Below are 15,382 nucleotides of genomic sequence, written 5' to 3'. Positions count from 1 at the left end.
AGTGACTGTTCCATTGAACTTTAGAATGGGCAAAACTAGTGGCCTAAGTGACTTTGAGCATGCTATGATCGTCGTTGCCAGGCTCTCCGGTTCCCCTATCTCAGAAACAGCCGCCCTCCTGGGCTTCTCACTCACGACAGTGTCTAGGGTTTACTGAGAACGGTGTGACAAACACATCCAGTGAGCGGCGGTCCTGTTGGCGACAACAGCTCGTTGATGAGAGAGGTCGAAATAACGGTGCAGCACAACAGTGTTCTGCAGAACGGCACCTCAGAACACACATCTCAGTTTGTCTTTGTCACGGATGTTGCAGCAGACGACCGGGTTCCGATTCACTAAAAACAACAAGCAGCAGCTCCAATGGGCACGCCATCACCAACACTGGACAATGAGGGAAACATCAGCTGGTCCAACAAATCCCGGTTCCTGTTGAGTCAGGATTTGGCGTTAGCAGTATGAGTCCATGGCCCGATCCTGCCTGGTGTCAATGGTACAGGCTGGTGGCAGTGGTGTACTGGTGTGGGGAATGTGTTCCTGGCACAAGTTAAGTCCCTTGATACCAAATGAGCAACATTTCCATAGCCCAAAGAATTCAGGCTGTTCTGGAGGGTCTGACCCAGTACTATTATTATTTTATTTGACCTTTATTTTAACGGGGAAAATATATCGAGATCTGGGTCTCTTTTCAAATGTACCCTGTATATATAACTTAAATATACCCAAACCTATACATATTGAAATACAAAAACACAGTCATGGGAAGCACAGATATAACATCACAAATCAGATAAACCGTTACATTCCTCCACAAATAAGTCCCCAATCAATACTTTAAATTGCCCGAAAGGCACCAGAACATCAATGTGAAATGTATTTGGAATTTTGTTCTAGCAAAACGGTGCATTAAAACTGAAATCAGATTTATTGGTGGAGACCCGAGGAACCTCAAGAGTTCTGTGAACGAGTTAGGCAACTGAGGTGTCTATACTTCAACAGCAGTTTATGAAGTAGGGAGTAATGTAGAGAGGGTCTTTAGCCAAGTCCAGCCAACCTTTTGATACAGGATACAGTGATGAGTATTAAAACTGTCCCCTGTAACAAAACAAAGGGCACTATGATAGACGGCATCCAAAGGTTTAAGAGTTTTAGTAGCTGCACTTTGATAAATAATATCACCATAATCAATAACACATCAAACGATTGACTGACTGTTTCTGTATGAAAAGACAACTTTAAATCGTAGCTTCTTAACCAGCTCATCTACAGTATGTGTTTTTGTAAATGTCAAGTCCACATCAATCCAAATGCCTCAGTATTTATATGTGGGAACACGTTTGATCAGAGAACTATCTAATGAGTGAACATGTAGTTCATCTGAAACATTCTTACGAGAGTTTAAAAACAACATGTATTTCATTTTGCCTGTATTAAGTTTTAAATCAGCAAGGGATTCCTGCATAGCTATAACAAGCTCTGTTGTCATTTCCATGATGAGAAACGGAGTGTCATAATAATATTACCATGACGATGAGAAGACAGGACATGACATTGTTAACAGGACTGATGTTCATCTCTCCACTTAATTTTCTCTCTCTCTCCCTTCATCTTTCTCTCTCTCTTTTCCACATCTGTCTGTATATTTCCCTCCCTCCCTCCCTCCCTCCCTCCCTCCCTCCCTCCCTCCCTCCCTCCCTCCCTCCCTCCTTCCTTCCTTCCTTCCTTCCTTCCTTCCTTCCTTCCTTCGTTCCTTCCTTCCTTCCTTCCTTCCTTCCTTCCTTCCTCCCTCCCTCCCTCCCTCCCTCCCTCCCTCCCTCCCTCCCTCCCTCCTTCCTTCCTTCCTTCCTTCCTTCCTTCCTTCCTTCCTTCCTTCCTCCCTCCCTCCCTCCCTCCCTCCCTCCCTCCCTCCCTCCTTCCTTCCTTCCTTCCTTCCTTCCTTCCTTCCTTCCTTCCTTCCTTCCTTCCTTCCTTCCTTCCTTCCTTCCTTCCTTCCTTCCTCCCTCCCTCCCCCTCCCTCCCTCCCTCCCTCCCTCCCTCCCTCCCTCCCTCCCTCCCTCCCTCCAGTCCTACTCCTTCGGTATTGTGGAAGCATATGGATGTTAATCTGTCGGAGACAGGAGCCTGGACAGATAACCACGGCAGGTGGCTTCGGTTTGACAGCATAACCCAGAAGGCAGACGGAGAGTATGAGTGTCTGGCTTCAAACACACATGGATCCATCACACACTCCTACACTGTCACTGTGGAAGGTAGGTACACACACACACACACACACACACACACACACACACACACACACACACACACACACACACACACACACACACACACACACACACACACACACACACACACACACACACTGTGGAAGGTAGGTACACACAAACTGTTTATTATGATGATGATGAAGTTGTTTGAATATTATGTGTTTGTGTGTGTGCGTCGTGTGTGTGTGCGTCTGTGTGTGTATAGCTGAGCCGTACTGGGTGAAGGAGCCCCCGTCACTGTTGTACTCCCCTGGGGAGACAGTGAGGCTAGACTGTCAGGCCGAGGGTATCCCCACCCCTACTGTCACATGGAGTATAAACGGAGAGCCTGTCGCAGGTACACTCAACAATTTGTTTGTTTCATATTTTATCTAATAATGTTCTAATGTAAAGGCCAGACAGACTAAATCACCATGGAGATGAGAGACAGAGTTTGAATGATTAAATCAACATTCTGAAAGCTAGTTAGTGTCATCTTGTCAGCTTGTGACAAATCAACCAAATAGATGTCTCTCTCTCTCTTGCCTCAAAATGGCTATTGTATTTCTGCTGTCATGGACCTATTATACCCCTTGACATCTGACCCCTGACCTCTAACCCCTATCCTCTAACCCCTTACCTCCAACCCCTGACCTCCAACCCTGACCTCTAACCCCTTACCTCCAACCCCTGACGACCTCCAACCCTCGACCTCTAACCCCTGACCTCTAACCCCTGACCTCTAACCTCTGACCCCTGACCTCTAACCCCTTGTTACATGCATTGGTTTTTCCATTTATGTTTTGAGGTTGGACTTCAGCACGTCTAGCTCGTTAACTTGTAGGGTGCACCAATTGGTGTCGCTTCGTCAGTCGGTATGTGCTGGTTGTCATCTCGTTAGTGGAAGGTGGATCACCTGTGTTGGCCCAGGTGATATGTAGGAGTGGCTGGCCCAGTGCTTCAGTGGAGAGATGTTAGGAGAGCTACACTTCACATCAGCGGAGATGCGATTTCAATCTCAACCAGTTTAAGTTTGAAAGAAGCCTAAGTTGTATTGTTTCCCTTGTCTGTTTTGATCCATATTCTTTTTACTCTCTATCCTAAGTTGTTGTGGGTTTTTCTATTAGTTTGTGCAGCCATGGCAGGTGCCATTCAGAACCCCTTACTAGTGGCTTTGTCGACTTTCAGTGGGCACCACATGGGTGTCTTTCAGAACCCCTTACTAGTGGCTTTGTCGACTTTCAGTGGGCACCACATGGGTGTCTTTCAGAACCCCTTACTAGTGGCTTTGCCGACTTTCAGTGGGCACCACATAGGTGTCATTTAGAACCCCTTACTAGTGGCTTTGTCGACTTTCAGTGGGCACCACATGGGTGTCATTCAGAACCCCTTACTAGTGGCTTTGTCGACTTTCAGTGGGCACCACATGGGTGTCTTTCAGAACCCCTTACTAGTGGCTTTGCCAACTTTCCGTGGGCACCACATGGGTGTCATTCAGAACCCCTTACTAGTGGCTTTGTCGACTTTCAGTGGGCACCAAATGGGTGTCTTTCAGAACCCCTTACTAGTGGCTTTGCCAACTTTCAGTGGGCACCACATGGGTGTCTTTCAGAACCCCTTACTAGTGGCTTTGCCAACTTTCAGTGGGCACCACATGGGTGTCTTTCAGCTTACTAGTGGCGACTTTCAGTGGGCACCACATGGGTGTCATGGGTGTCTTTCAGAACCCCTTACTAGTGGCTTTGTCTTTCGACTTTCAGTGGGCACCACATGGGTGTCATTCAGAACCCCTTACTAGTGGCTTTGTGTCAGTGGGCACCAAATGGGTGTCTTTCAGAACCCCTTACTAGTGGCTTTGCCAACTTTCAGTGGGCACCACATGGGTGTCTTTCAGAACCCCTTACTAGTGGCTTTGCCAACTTTCAGTGGGCACCACATGGGTGTCTTTCAGAACCCCTTACTAGTGGCTTTGCCAACTTTCAGTGGGCACCACATGGGTGTCATTCAGAACCCCTTACTAGTGGCTTTGGCAACTTTAAGTTGGCACCACATGGGTGTCATTCAGAACCCCTTTTGAATCCCTTTCTGTTTTGTTGGTTGATTAAGGGATTTCTTTGTTAGTTCCCTTTGTTGGGAGCAACATTTTGACCTGACCCTTGTCCTCTAATCGCTGATCGCTAACGTCCCTTGACCTCTAATCACTGACCTCTAAACCCTGTTTCTGCGGATCGGAAATCAATGATAATCCCTTTCTCTTTCTATCCTCCACTCCTTCCCTCCTCGTCCTCTCTCCTTCTATCCTATTCCCTCTCTCTCTCCCACCTCTCCTCTGTATAGAGGTAGACATTGACCCTAGGCGGCGGGTGACCGGAGGGGTGTTGGTCCTAAAAGATGTAGTGTTTGGTGATACGGCGGTGTACCAGTGTGAAGCCACCAACAAACACGGAAATATCCTCAAAAATACATACATCTATGTCATTGGTGAGACACACAAACACATGTATACACACACACACATACACACAGAAATATATACACACACACACACACACCTGAAGTCAGAAGTTTACATACACTTAGGTTGGAGTCATTAAAACTTGTTTTTCAACCACTCCACACATTTCTTGTTAACAAACTATAGTTTTGGCAAGTTGGTTAGGACATCTACTTTGTGCATGACACAAGTAATTTTTCCAAAAATTGTTTACAGACAGATTATTTCACTTATAATTCATTGTATCACAATTCCAGTTGGTCAGAAGTTTACATACACTAAGTTGACTGCCTTTAAACAGTTTGGAAAATTCCAGAAAATGATATCATGGCTTTAGAAGCTTCTGATGGGCTAATTGACATAATTTGAGTAAATTGGAGGTATACTTGTGGATGTATTTCAAGGCCTACCTTCAAACTCAGTGCCTCTTTGCTTGACATCATGGGAAAATAAAAATAAATATGCCAAGACCTCATAAAAAAATTGTAGACCTCCACAAGTCTGGTTCATCCTTGGGAGCAATTTCCAAACGCCTGAAGGTACCACATTCATCTGTACAAACAATAGTACGCAAGTATAAACACCATGGGACTACGCAGCCGTCATACCGCACAGGAAGGAGATGTGTTCTGTCTCCCAGAGATGAACAACAGCAAGGACCTTGTGAAGATGCTGGAGGAAACAGGTACAAAAGTATCTATATCCACAGTAAAACGAGTCCAATATCGACATAACCTGAAAGGCCGCTCAGCAAGGAAGAAGCAACTGCCCCAAAACCGCCATAAAAAAGCCAGGCTACGGTTTGGAGAAATGTCCTCTGGTCTGATGAAACAAAAATAGAACTGTTTTGCCATAATGACCATCGTTATGGACCATTGTTTTGGAGGAAAAAGGGGGATGCTTGCAAGCAGAAGAACACCATCCCAACCGTGAAGCACGGGGGTTGAAGCATCATGTTGTGGGGGTGCCTTGCTGCAGGAGGGACTGGTGCACTTCACAAAATAGATGGCATCATGAGGAAGGAAAATGATGTGGATATATTGAAGCAACATCTCAGGACATCAGTCAAGAAGTTAGCTTGGTCTCAAATGGGTCTTCCAAATGGACAATGACCCAAAGCATACTTCCAAAGTTGTGGCAAAATATCTTAAGGACATCAAAGTCAAGGTATTGGAGTGGCCATCACAAAGCCCTGACCTCAATTCTATATAAAATGTGTGGGCAGAACTGAAAAAGCGTGCGTGAGCGAGAAGGCCTAGAAACCTGACTCAGTTACACCAGCTCTGTCTGGCGGAATGGGCCAAAATTCACCCAACTTATTGTGGGAAGCTAATGGAAGGATACCTGAAAAACGTTTGACCCAAGTTAAACAATTTAAAGGCAATGCTACCAAATACTAATTGAATGTATGTAAACTTATATACCACTGGGAATGTCGATGAAAGAAATAAAAGCTGAAATAAATCTGTCTACTATTATTTTTACATTTCTCATTCTTTAAATTAGGTGGTGTTATATTATTTTAATGTTAAATGTCAGAATAATAGTAAAGAATGATTTATTTCAGCTTTTATTTCTTTCATCACCCAGGCTATCTTTACAGAGCAGGACCAGACTGACACCCAGACTACCTTTACAGAGCAGGACCAGACTGACACCCAGACTACCTTTACAGAGCAGGACCAGAATGACACCCAGACTACCTTTACAGAGCAGGACCAGACTGACACCCAGACTACCTTTACAGAGCAGGACCAGACTGACACCCAGACTACCTTTACAGAGCAGGACCAGACTGACACCCAGACTACCTTTACATAGCAGGACCAGACTGACACCCAGATTACCTTTACAGAGCAGGACCAGACTGACACCCAGACTACCTTTACAGAGCAGGACCAGACTGACACCCAGACTACCTTTACAGAGCAGGACCAGACTGACACCCAGACTACCTTTACAGAGCAGGACCAGACTGACACCCAGACTACCTTTACAGAGCAGGACCAGACTGACACCCAGACTACCTTTACAGAGCAGGACCAGACTGACACCCAGACTACCTTTACAGAGCAGGACCAGACTGACACCCAGACTACCTTTACAGAGCAGGACCAGACTGACACCCAGACTACCTTTACAGAGCAGGACCAGACTGACACCCAGACTACCTTTACAGAGCAGGACCAGACTGACACCCAGACTACCTTTACAGAGCATGACCAGACTGACACCCAGACTACCTTTACAGAGCAGGACCAGACTGACACCCAGACTACCTTTACAGAGCAGGACCAGACTGACACCCAGACTACCTTTACAGAGCAGAACCAGACTGACACCCAGACTACCTTTACAGAGCAGGACCAGACTGACACCCAGACTACCTTTACAGAGCAGGACCAGACTGACACCCAGACTACCTTTACAGAGCAGGACCAGACTGACACCCAGACTACCTTTACAGAGCAGGACCAGACTGACACCCAGATTATGATATGACGTACATTTCTGATCTTTAAGATCTAAGATTTTGGAAGTATTTCTAAATGTCTAATCTAAATGAAAATATCTCTATCTGTCCTCTTTCTTCTCTTTCTCACTCTCTCTGTCCCAGAGCTGCCAGCTCAGATCCTGTCCTCTGATGGGGTGGTATATCAAGTTACGGAGGGGGGTGTGGCCAGACTGCATTGTGAGGCCTTCGGGTCACCCCGTCCACAGGTCACATGGTGAGACTAATGTTATAATAGGAGATGTGGGGATACTTTGGTAACCCTGTGTCTCATTGGGACAGTGCTCTGTGTTATCCGCTAACCGTGTGTGTGTGTGTGTGTGTGTGTGTGTGTGTGTGTGTGTGTGTGTGTGTGTGTGTGTGTGTGTAGGGAGAGTGAGGATCTCCAGAACACCTTGCTGTCAGACAGTCGTGTGTCTCAGCTGACCAATGGGACGCTAGAGCTGTTTAATAGTAGCAGGGAGGACAGTGGAGTCTACACCTGCTCCATTACACACAGCAACACCTCCATCACCGCTCACCTGGAGGTCCTCAGTGAGAACCACACAGCACCACACAGCACCACACAGTACCACACAGTACCACACAGCACCACACAGTACCACACAGCACCACACAGTACCACACAGCACCACACAGTACCACACAGCACCACACAGCACCACACAGTACCACACAGCACCACACAGTCCCACACAGTCCCACACAGCACCACACAGCACCACACAGTACCACACAGCACCACACAGTACCACGCAGTACCACACAGCACCACACAGTACCACACAGCACCACACAGCACCACACAGTACCACACAGCACCACACAGCAACACATGCAACTAGTCTCTTTCTCTCTGTCTAATCCTTGATCTCTGTCTCAAACCCATTGCATGTGCTGATGTTGTTCTAAACAAATTCCCTTCAGGACAGTAAAGTTTCCATTAATTTTTAATTCCCTTCTGGACATCAATATGTTTCGTTCATTTATAATTCCCTTCAGGACAGTAAAGGTTTTATTCAATTAAACCAAGATATCAGATACTGTATTAGTCATGACTAAAGTAATTTCCTATCCTCTACTCTCCTCCCATCTCCTCTTTTCTCCTTTCCTCCACTTCCCTCACCCCACTCCCCCAGAACGTACGGTGATGCTGATCGGTCCCCAGGCTGTAGAGGTTACGAGGGGAGGAGACTCCTGGTTGGACTGTCATTTCACCTTTGACCCCCATCTGAACCCACCCCAGATCCTCTGGAGGAAAGACGGACAGAAGATCATGGAGTCATCACTGGGAGACAAGTAAACGCGTGCCTCTATCTCCTCAGACCCCCTCCTCCATATTGGATCAGTCCACACACACGCCTCTATCTCCTCAGACCCCGTCCTCCATATTGGATGAGTCCACACACACGCCTCTATCTCCTCAGACCCCCTCCTCCATATTGGATCAGTCCACACGCACGCCTCTATCTCCTCAGACCCCCTCCTCCATATTGGATCAGTCCACACACACGCCTCTATCTCCTCAGACCCCCTCCTCCATATTGGATCAGTCCACACACACGCCTCTATCTCCTCAGACCCCCTCCTCCATATTGGATAAGTCCACACGCCTCTATCTCCTCAGACCCCCTCCTCCATATTGGATCAGTCCACACACACACCTCTATCTCCTCAGACCCCCTCCTCCATATTGGATAAGTCCACACGCCTCTATCCTCTCAGACCCCCTCCTCCATATTGGATCAGTATGTCCTCACTCCTCAGACCTCACGAACATGAGAAGAGAGGATGCAAGAAATCGAGGAATGATGAATTTAGAAAAAGCCACACCAAACTGGCATTAAGACCTGTGTTCAGATACTCTTTTAAATCTTTCCAATATTTCTAGCAGTTGGCCGGCATGGAGCCCCAGATTAGCAAGGCTTGCACTGCACCAGGCAAGCCCAGATAATGCATTTATAATGATTTCAAATAGTATTTTAGCCAAGGCCTAGGTATAACGCAGACACAACCTTATGTACACGTGAATGAACATGTATGTATTGAAATCAGATGATTGATTTGTGTTGTTGTCATGGTGACCAGGTACACTCTACTTGGGAATGGAACCCTCAGAGTGACAGACGTTCAATCAGCAGACGAAGGGCTTTACTCCTGTGAGGTCATCACAGATCTGGACAGCGTATTGGCCAGTGGCTCCATCACTGTAGTGGGTATGTGACGTGTGTGTGTGTGTGTGTGTGTGTGTGTGTGTGTGTGTGTGCGCGCGTGTGTGTGTGTGTGTGTGCGCGCGTGTCTTTGGCATCATTAACTGAAGACTTAGTTTTGTCAAAGATTCTCTGTAATTATTATTACGCGATTAATCATGTAACTGTAATTAACTAGGAAGTCGGGGAACCAAGGAAAATATTCAGATTACAAAGTTATAATTTTCCTAATATAACTTCACAGATATTTTCATATCTGATCAATTAGTCTTCGAATGAATGAATTATTTACTTTACCTCACGTTAGTCTCATTCCAAACGTCGTAAATTGTTGGTTATCTGCACGAACCCAGTCTTCACTATGAGTCATCCATACATCAATTGTCTTAAATCATTTATTTACTAACTAAGTAATTCACAGAAATGCATAAACTAACAGTAGATAGTTACAAGGAAATGATAAGAGTTCCCCTAGTGGGATATCAAAGTGGGGGTCTTCACTATGAGTCATCCATACATCAATTGTCTTAAATCATTTATTTACTAACTAAGTAATTCACAGAAATGCATAAACTAACAGTAGATAGTTACAAGGAAATGATAACGGAGTTCCCCTAGTGGGATAAACCGGCATCGCGGTTTTTTTGAGCAGCGTATAAACAGAGTTATGGTAATGTGGCTGTATTGTCTCCAATGAGCTTCCCCAAGTTGTACCAAATGGACCATTCTTCACTGATCTTTTATACCTTCTCCAGAACATAAATGTTGTTCAGTTCTGTGAGGTGGAAGAAATTCCTTTGTTCTCTATGTAAATTCATTCTATCTCTATACTGTGGCCATGAGGAGACAAACTCCTCCAGGAATTTACGACCTCTCAGACCACAGCAGCCTGGGTGTAGGAGACAGGGGGAGGGGGGCGGGGCTTGCTGTACCCAAAGAGGGCAACGTCAAAGCAGTGCGTTTGTATGTGAGGGTATGCGTATGTGTGTGTGTGTGTGTGTGTGTGTGTGTGTGTGTGTGTGTGTATGTATGTATGTATGTATGTACGTGCGTGTGTGTATGTATGTATGTATGTACGTGTGTGTGTGTGTGTGTATGTATGTTTGTATGCATGTGTGGGTGTGTGTGGGTGTGTGTGTGTGTGTGTGGGTGTGTGTGTGTATGTGTGTGTGTGTATGTACGTGTGTGTGTGTGTGTGTGTCTCTCCTGCAGGCTCCCCCCCCCCTCTCTCTCTAACCCCCCCTCTCTCTCGAACCTCTCTCTCCTGCAGCCTGTCCCAGCCCTCCAGTGTTTCTGTCTCTGTCTGAAGAGCAGGACCACAACCTGACTATCAGCTGGACACCTGGAAACACACACAACTCCCCCACCACAGGTACACACGCGCACCGACACACACACACACATTTACTATACGTATTTACTATATGTATTTACTATACGTATTTACTATATGTATTTACTATATGTATTTACTATATGTATTTACTATACGTATTTACTATATGTATTTACTATATGTATTTACTATATGTATTTACTATATGTATTTACTATACATATTTACTATATGTATTTACTATATGTATTTACTATACTTATTTACTATATGTATTTACTATATGTATTTACTATATGTATTTACTATACGTATTTACTATATGTATTTACTATATGTATTTACTATATGTATTTACTATATGTATTTACTATATGTATTTACTATACGTATTTACTATATGTATTTACTATACGTATTTACTATATGTATTTACTATATGTATTTACTATATGTATTTACTATATGTATTTACTATACGTATTTACTATACGTATTTACTATATGTATTTACTATATGTATTTACTATACGTATTTACTATATGTATTTACTATACGTATTTACTATATGTATTTACTATATGTATTTACTATACATCTGTATTCCTGTCAGAGTATCAGAGGATCTGAGATATTTCAGAGAAGTATTAAAGACTGTCAGTCATACTGGATACAAATATTAAAGACTGTCAGTCACACTGGATACAAATATTAAAGACTGTCAGTCACACTGGATACAAATATTAAAGACTGTCAGTCACACTGGATACAAATATTAAAGACTGTCAGTCACACTGGATACAGATATTAAAGACTGTCAGTCACACTGGATACAAATATTAAAGACTTGTCAGTCACACTGGATACAGATATTAAAGACTGTCAGTCACACTGGATACAAATATTAAAGACTGTCAGTCACACTGGATACAAATATTAAAGACTGTCAGTCACACTGGATACAAATATTAAAGACTGTCAGTCACACTGGATACAAATATTAAAGACTGTCAGTCACACTGGATACAGATATTAAAGACTGTCAGTCACACTGGATAAAAGCATCTAGTCAGCTCAATGTAAATGTATTTGGAATTCTGGTGACTTCCTGAATTGACTGAATTGTTCCTGTAAACACACATTTATATTTGACTGTTTGTCTGTAGAGTTTGTGGTGGAGGTAAAGGAGGAGAAACATCCTGAGGGGAAGTGGGAGTCACATCGTGTGACTGGGGATGTCAATCATCTGGAGTTACACCTCCTCCCGTACTCCACCTACCGCTTCCGGGTCAGCGGGGTCAACAGACTGGGGAGGAGCGACCCATCAGAAATCTCTGAGGCCTACAGCACCCTACCCACAGGTCTGACACACACACGCAGAGACGCCGGTCAAATCAAATCAAATTGTATTTGTCAAATGCTGAATACAACAGCTGTAGACCTTACCATGAAATGCTGAATACAACAGCTGTAGACCTTACCATGAAATGCTGAATACAACAGCTGTAGACCTTACCATGAAATGCTGAATACAACAGGTGTAGTAGACCTTAGCATGAAATGCTGAATACAACAGCTGTAGACCTTACCGTGAAATGCTGAATACAACAGCTGTAGACCTTACCATGAAATGCTGAATACAACAGCTGTAGACCTTACCATGAAATGCTGAATACAACAGGTGTAGTAGACCTTAGCATGAAATGCTGAATACAACAGCTGTAGACCTTACCATGAAATGCTGAATACAACAGCTGTAGACCTTACCATGAAATGCTGAATACAACAGCTGTAGACCTTACCGTGAAATGCTGAATACAACAGCTGTAGACCTTACCGTGAAATGCTGAATACAACAGCTGTAGACCTTACTGTGAAATGCTGAATACCACAGCTGTGGACCTTACCGTGAAATGCTGAATACAACAGGTGTAGTAGACCTTACCATGAAATGCTGAATGCAACAGCTGTAGACCTAGTAGTTGGTGAAACAGGCGAGGCAATCATTTGAGAAACCAATGCTCTGGAGTCTGCCGATAAGAATGCAATGATTGTCAAAGGCCTTGGCCAGGTCGATGAATACGGCTGCACAGTATTGTCTCTTATCGATGTCGGTTATGATATCATTTACGACCTTGAGCATGGCTGAGGTGCACTCATGACCAGCTCTGAAACTAGATTGCATAGCGGGGAAGGTACGGTGCGATTCTAAATAGTTGGTGATCTATTTGTTAACTTGGCTTTCGAAGACCTTAGAAAGGCAGGGTAGGATAGATATAGGTCTGTAGCAGTTTGGGTCTAGAGTGTCTCCCCCTTTTGAAGAGGAGGATGACCGCGGCAGCTTTCAATCTTTGGGGATTTCAGATAATACGAAAGAAAGGTTGAACAGACTAGTAATAGGGTTTGCAACAATTTCAGCAGATAATTTAGAAAGAGAGGGTCCAGATTGTCTAGCCTAGCTGATTTATAGGGGTCCAGATTTTGCAGCTCAGGGTGCCCGTGTTTACGGATTTGGGGTTGTACCTGGTAGGTTCATTGATAATTTGTGTGAGATTGAGGGCTTCAAGCTTAGATTGTAGGATGGCCGGGGTGTTAAGCATGTCCCAGTTTAGGTCACCTAACAGCACGAGCTCTGAAGATAGATGGGGGGCAATCAATTCACATATGGTGTCCAGGGAACAGCTGGGGGCAGAGGGTGGTCTATAGCAAGCGGCAACAGTGACAGACTTGTTTCTGAAAAGGTGGATTTTTAAAAGTAGAAGCTGAAATTGTTTGGGCACAGACCTGGATAGCATGACAGAACTCTACAGGCTAACTCCCCCATCCCCCCTTTGGCAGTTCTATCTTGTCGCAAATGTTATAGTTAGGGATGGAAATTTCAGGGGTTTTGTTGGTATTCCTAAACCAGGATGAAGTCTGTTGTAGTCCCCTCGTGCTGTTACGTCGGCAGACCAGTCGTCATGGATCAGTAGGGCTCCGTGTGGTAAAAGGGTCCAGGCCAATTGGTAAAATAGGTATAGTGGCCAAAGAACTTGTCCGATGGGCCTCTTCAGCTAACAGTTCAATATGCTCTAGACAGCTAGTGGGCCGCGGCTAGCAGGCTAGCAGATGGACATTCAGGGGACGTCGCGACGGAGGAGCCAGTTGAAAAAACCCCTTGGGCAGATTATGTCGGTAGTCCAGTCATGATGGATCGGCGGGGCTCCGTGTAAAAAGGGTCCAGGCCATTTGGCAAAATAGGTATTGTAGCCCAATAATTGGCTGATGGACCTCTTCAGCTAGCCGGGAGATGGGCCTAGCTCGAGGCTAGCTTCAGGCTAACTGGTGCTTGCTTCGGGACAGAGATGTTAGCCAGGAGTAGCCACTCTGATAGCAGCTAGCTAGCTGTGATGATCCGGTGTAAAGGTTCAGAGCTTGCAGCAGGAATTCTGAGATGTGGTAGAGAAAAAGCAGTCCAATATGCTCTGGGTTGATGTCGCGCTGTGCTGACTGGCAGGAGTTGACCTGGCTGAGGCTGGCTGATGTCCAAGTTAACGGTGATGACTGCTAGCGTTGGCTATCTGACTACTAGCTAGTAACTAGTTAGCTGGCTAGCTGCTGATGGGGGTTCCGGTTCTAAAGTGTAAAAAAATTGTTGATCTGTACCACATTGGTTGAGGCGGGTTACTTCAGAGTCTGTTGGTGTTATAACTCTCTCTCTCTGATTACATTAGTCTGTTGTTGTAACTCTCTCTCTCCCCCTCTCTCTCTAGTTCCTGAAAGTTACCCTCTAAATGTGCGTAGTGAGTCTACAGAACCAGGAACACTGGTCATCATGTGGGAGGTACACATGCTCTTGTTTCTGTGTGTGTGTGTGTGTGTGTGTGTGTGTGTGTGTGTGTGTGTGTGTGTGTGTGTGTGTGTGTGTGTGTGTGTGTGTGTGTGTGTGTGTGTGTGTGTGTGTGTGAGTATTTTGTGGTGTGTGTGTGAGTGTGATGTGTGTGTTGTGAGTATTTTGTGGTGTGTGTGTGTGCGTGCGTGCGTGTGTGTGTCGTTGTCTGTCTCTCTCTCTCTGTGTCCGTGTGCATGCGTGTGTCAAAAACGTACGTCTATATAACTTGCGTGTGTGTGTGTGTGTGTGTGTGTGTGTAGGAAATTGACCGTCGTTTGTACAACGGGTCGGGATTCCAGTACAAGGTGTCATGGCGACAGGTTCAGGAGCATCACTGGAGCCATACCCATGTTCCACATCCTCCCTACCTGGTGAACGGAACCAGAGCGTTCTCTAGTTATGAGATGAAGGTCCAGGCTATCAACTCTCTGGGCGAGGGGCCGCATCCTGTTCCCGTTATAGGACACTCTGGAGAGGACTGTATGTACTCACACTCACAAACTCACACACTCATACACCCACACACTCTCTCTGGAGAGGACTGTATGTACACACATACTGTGAGACATCCTGTCTCTCGCTGTGTCTCTCCCCTGTCTCTCGCTGTGTCTCTCTCCTGTCTCTCACTGTGTCTCCCCCTTGTCTCTCGCTGTCTCTCCCCTGTATCTCGCTGTGTCTCTCCCCTGTCTCTTGCTGTGTCTCTCCCCTGTCTCTC

At 45.2% G+C, this 15,382-nt stretch overlaps 1 protein-coding gene across 1 annotated transcript in view; it reads left to right on the top strand.

Moving 5' to 3' along the window:
- The window catches only part of LOC139417452 (neural cell adhesion molecule L1.1-like), a 113,458-nt gene that overhangs the window by 53,969 nt on the left and 44,107 nt on the right, over positions 1-15,382 (top strand). Inside the window, exons 8-18 of the mRNA XM_071166738.1 lie at positions 2,062-2,246; positions 2,470-2,601; positions 4,581-4,724; positions 7,355-7,466; positions 7,620-7,783; positions 8,389-8,548; positions 9,338-9,465; positions 10,730-10,831; positions 11,963-12,157; positions 14,549-14,619; positions 14,928-15,147. Of these exons, the coding sequence (XP_071022839.1) occupies positions 2,062-2,246; positions 2,470-2,601; positions 4,581-4,724; positions 7,355-7,466; positions 7,620-7,783; positions 8,389-8,548; positions 9,338-9,465; positions 10,730-10,831; positions 11,963-12,157; positions 14,549-14,619; positions 14,928-15,147 (1,613 nt within the window). The remainder of the gene's footprint in view (positions 1-2,061; positions 2,247-2,469; positions 2,602-4,580; positions 4,725-7,354; positions 7,467-7,619; positions 7,784-8,388; positions 8,549-9,337; positions 9,466-10,729; positions 10,832-11,962; positions 12,158-14,548; positions 14,620-14,927; positions 15,148-15,382) is intronic.

The sequence above is a fragment of the Oncorhynchus clarkii genome, chromosome 9 (assembly GCF_045791955.1).
Source record: "Oncorhynchus clarkii lewisi isolate Uvic-CL-2024 chromosome 9, UVic_Ocla_1.0, whole genome shotgun sequence".
Lineage (NCBI taxonomy): Eukaryota > Metazoa > Chordata > Actinopteri > Salmoniformes > Salmonidae > Oncorhynchus > Oncorhynchus clarkii.
The sequence above is the reverse complement of the archived record's forward strand: the minus strand, read 5'-3'. Positions and strand labels throughout refer to the sequence as shown.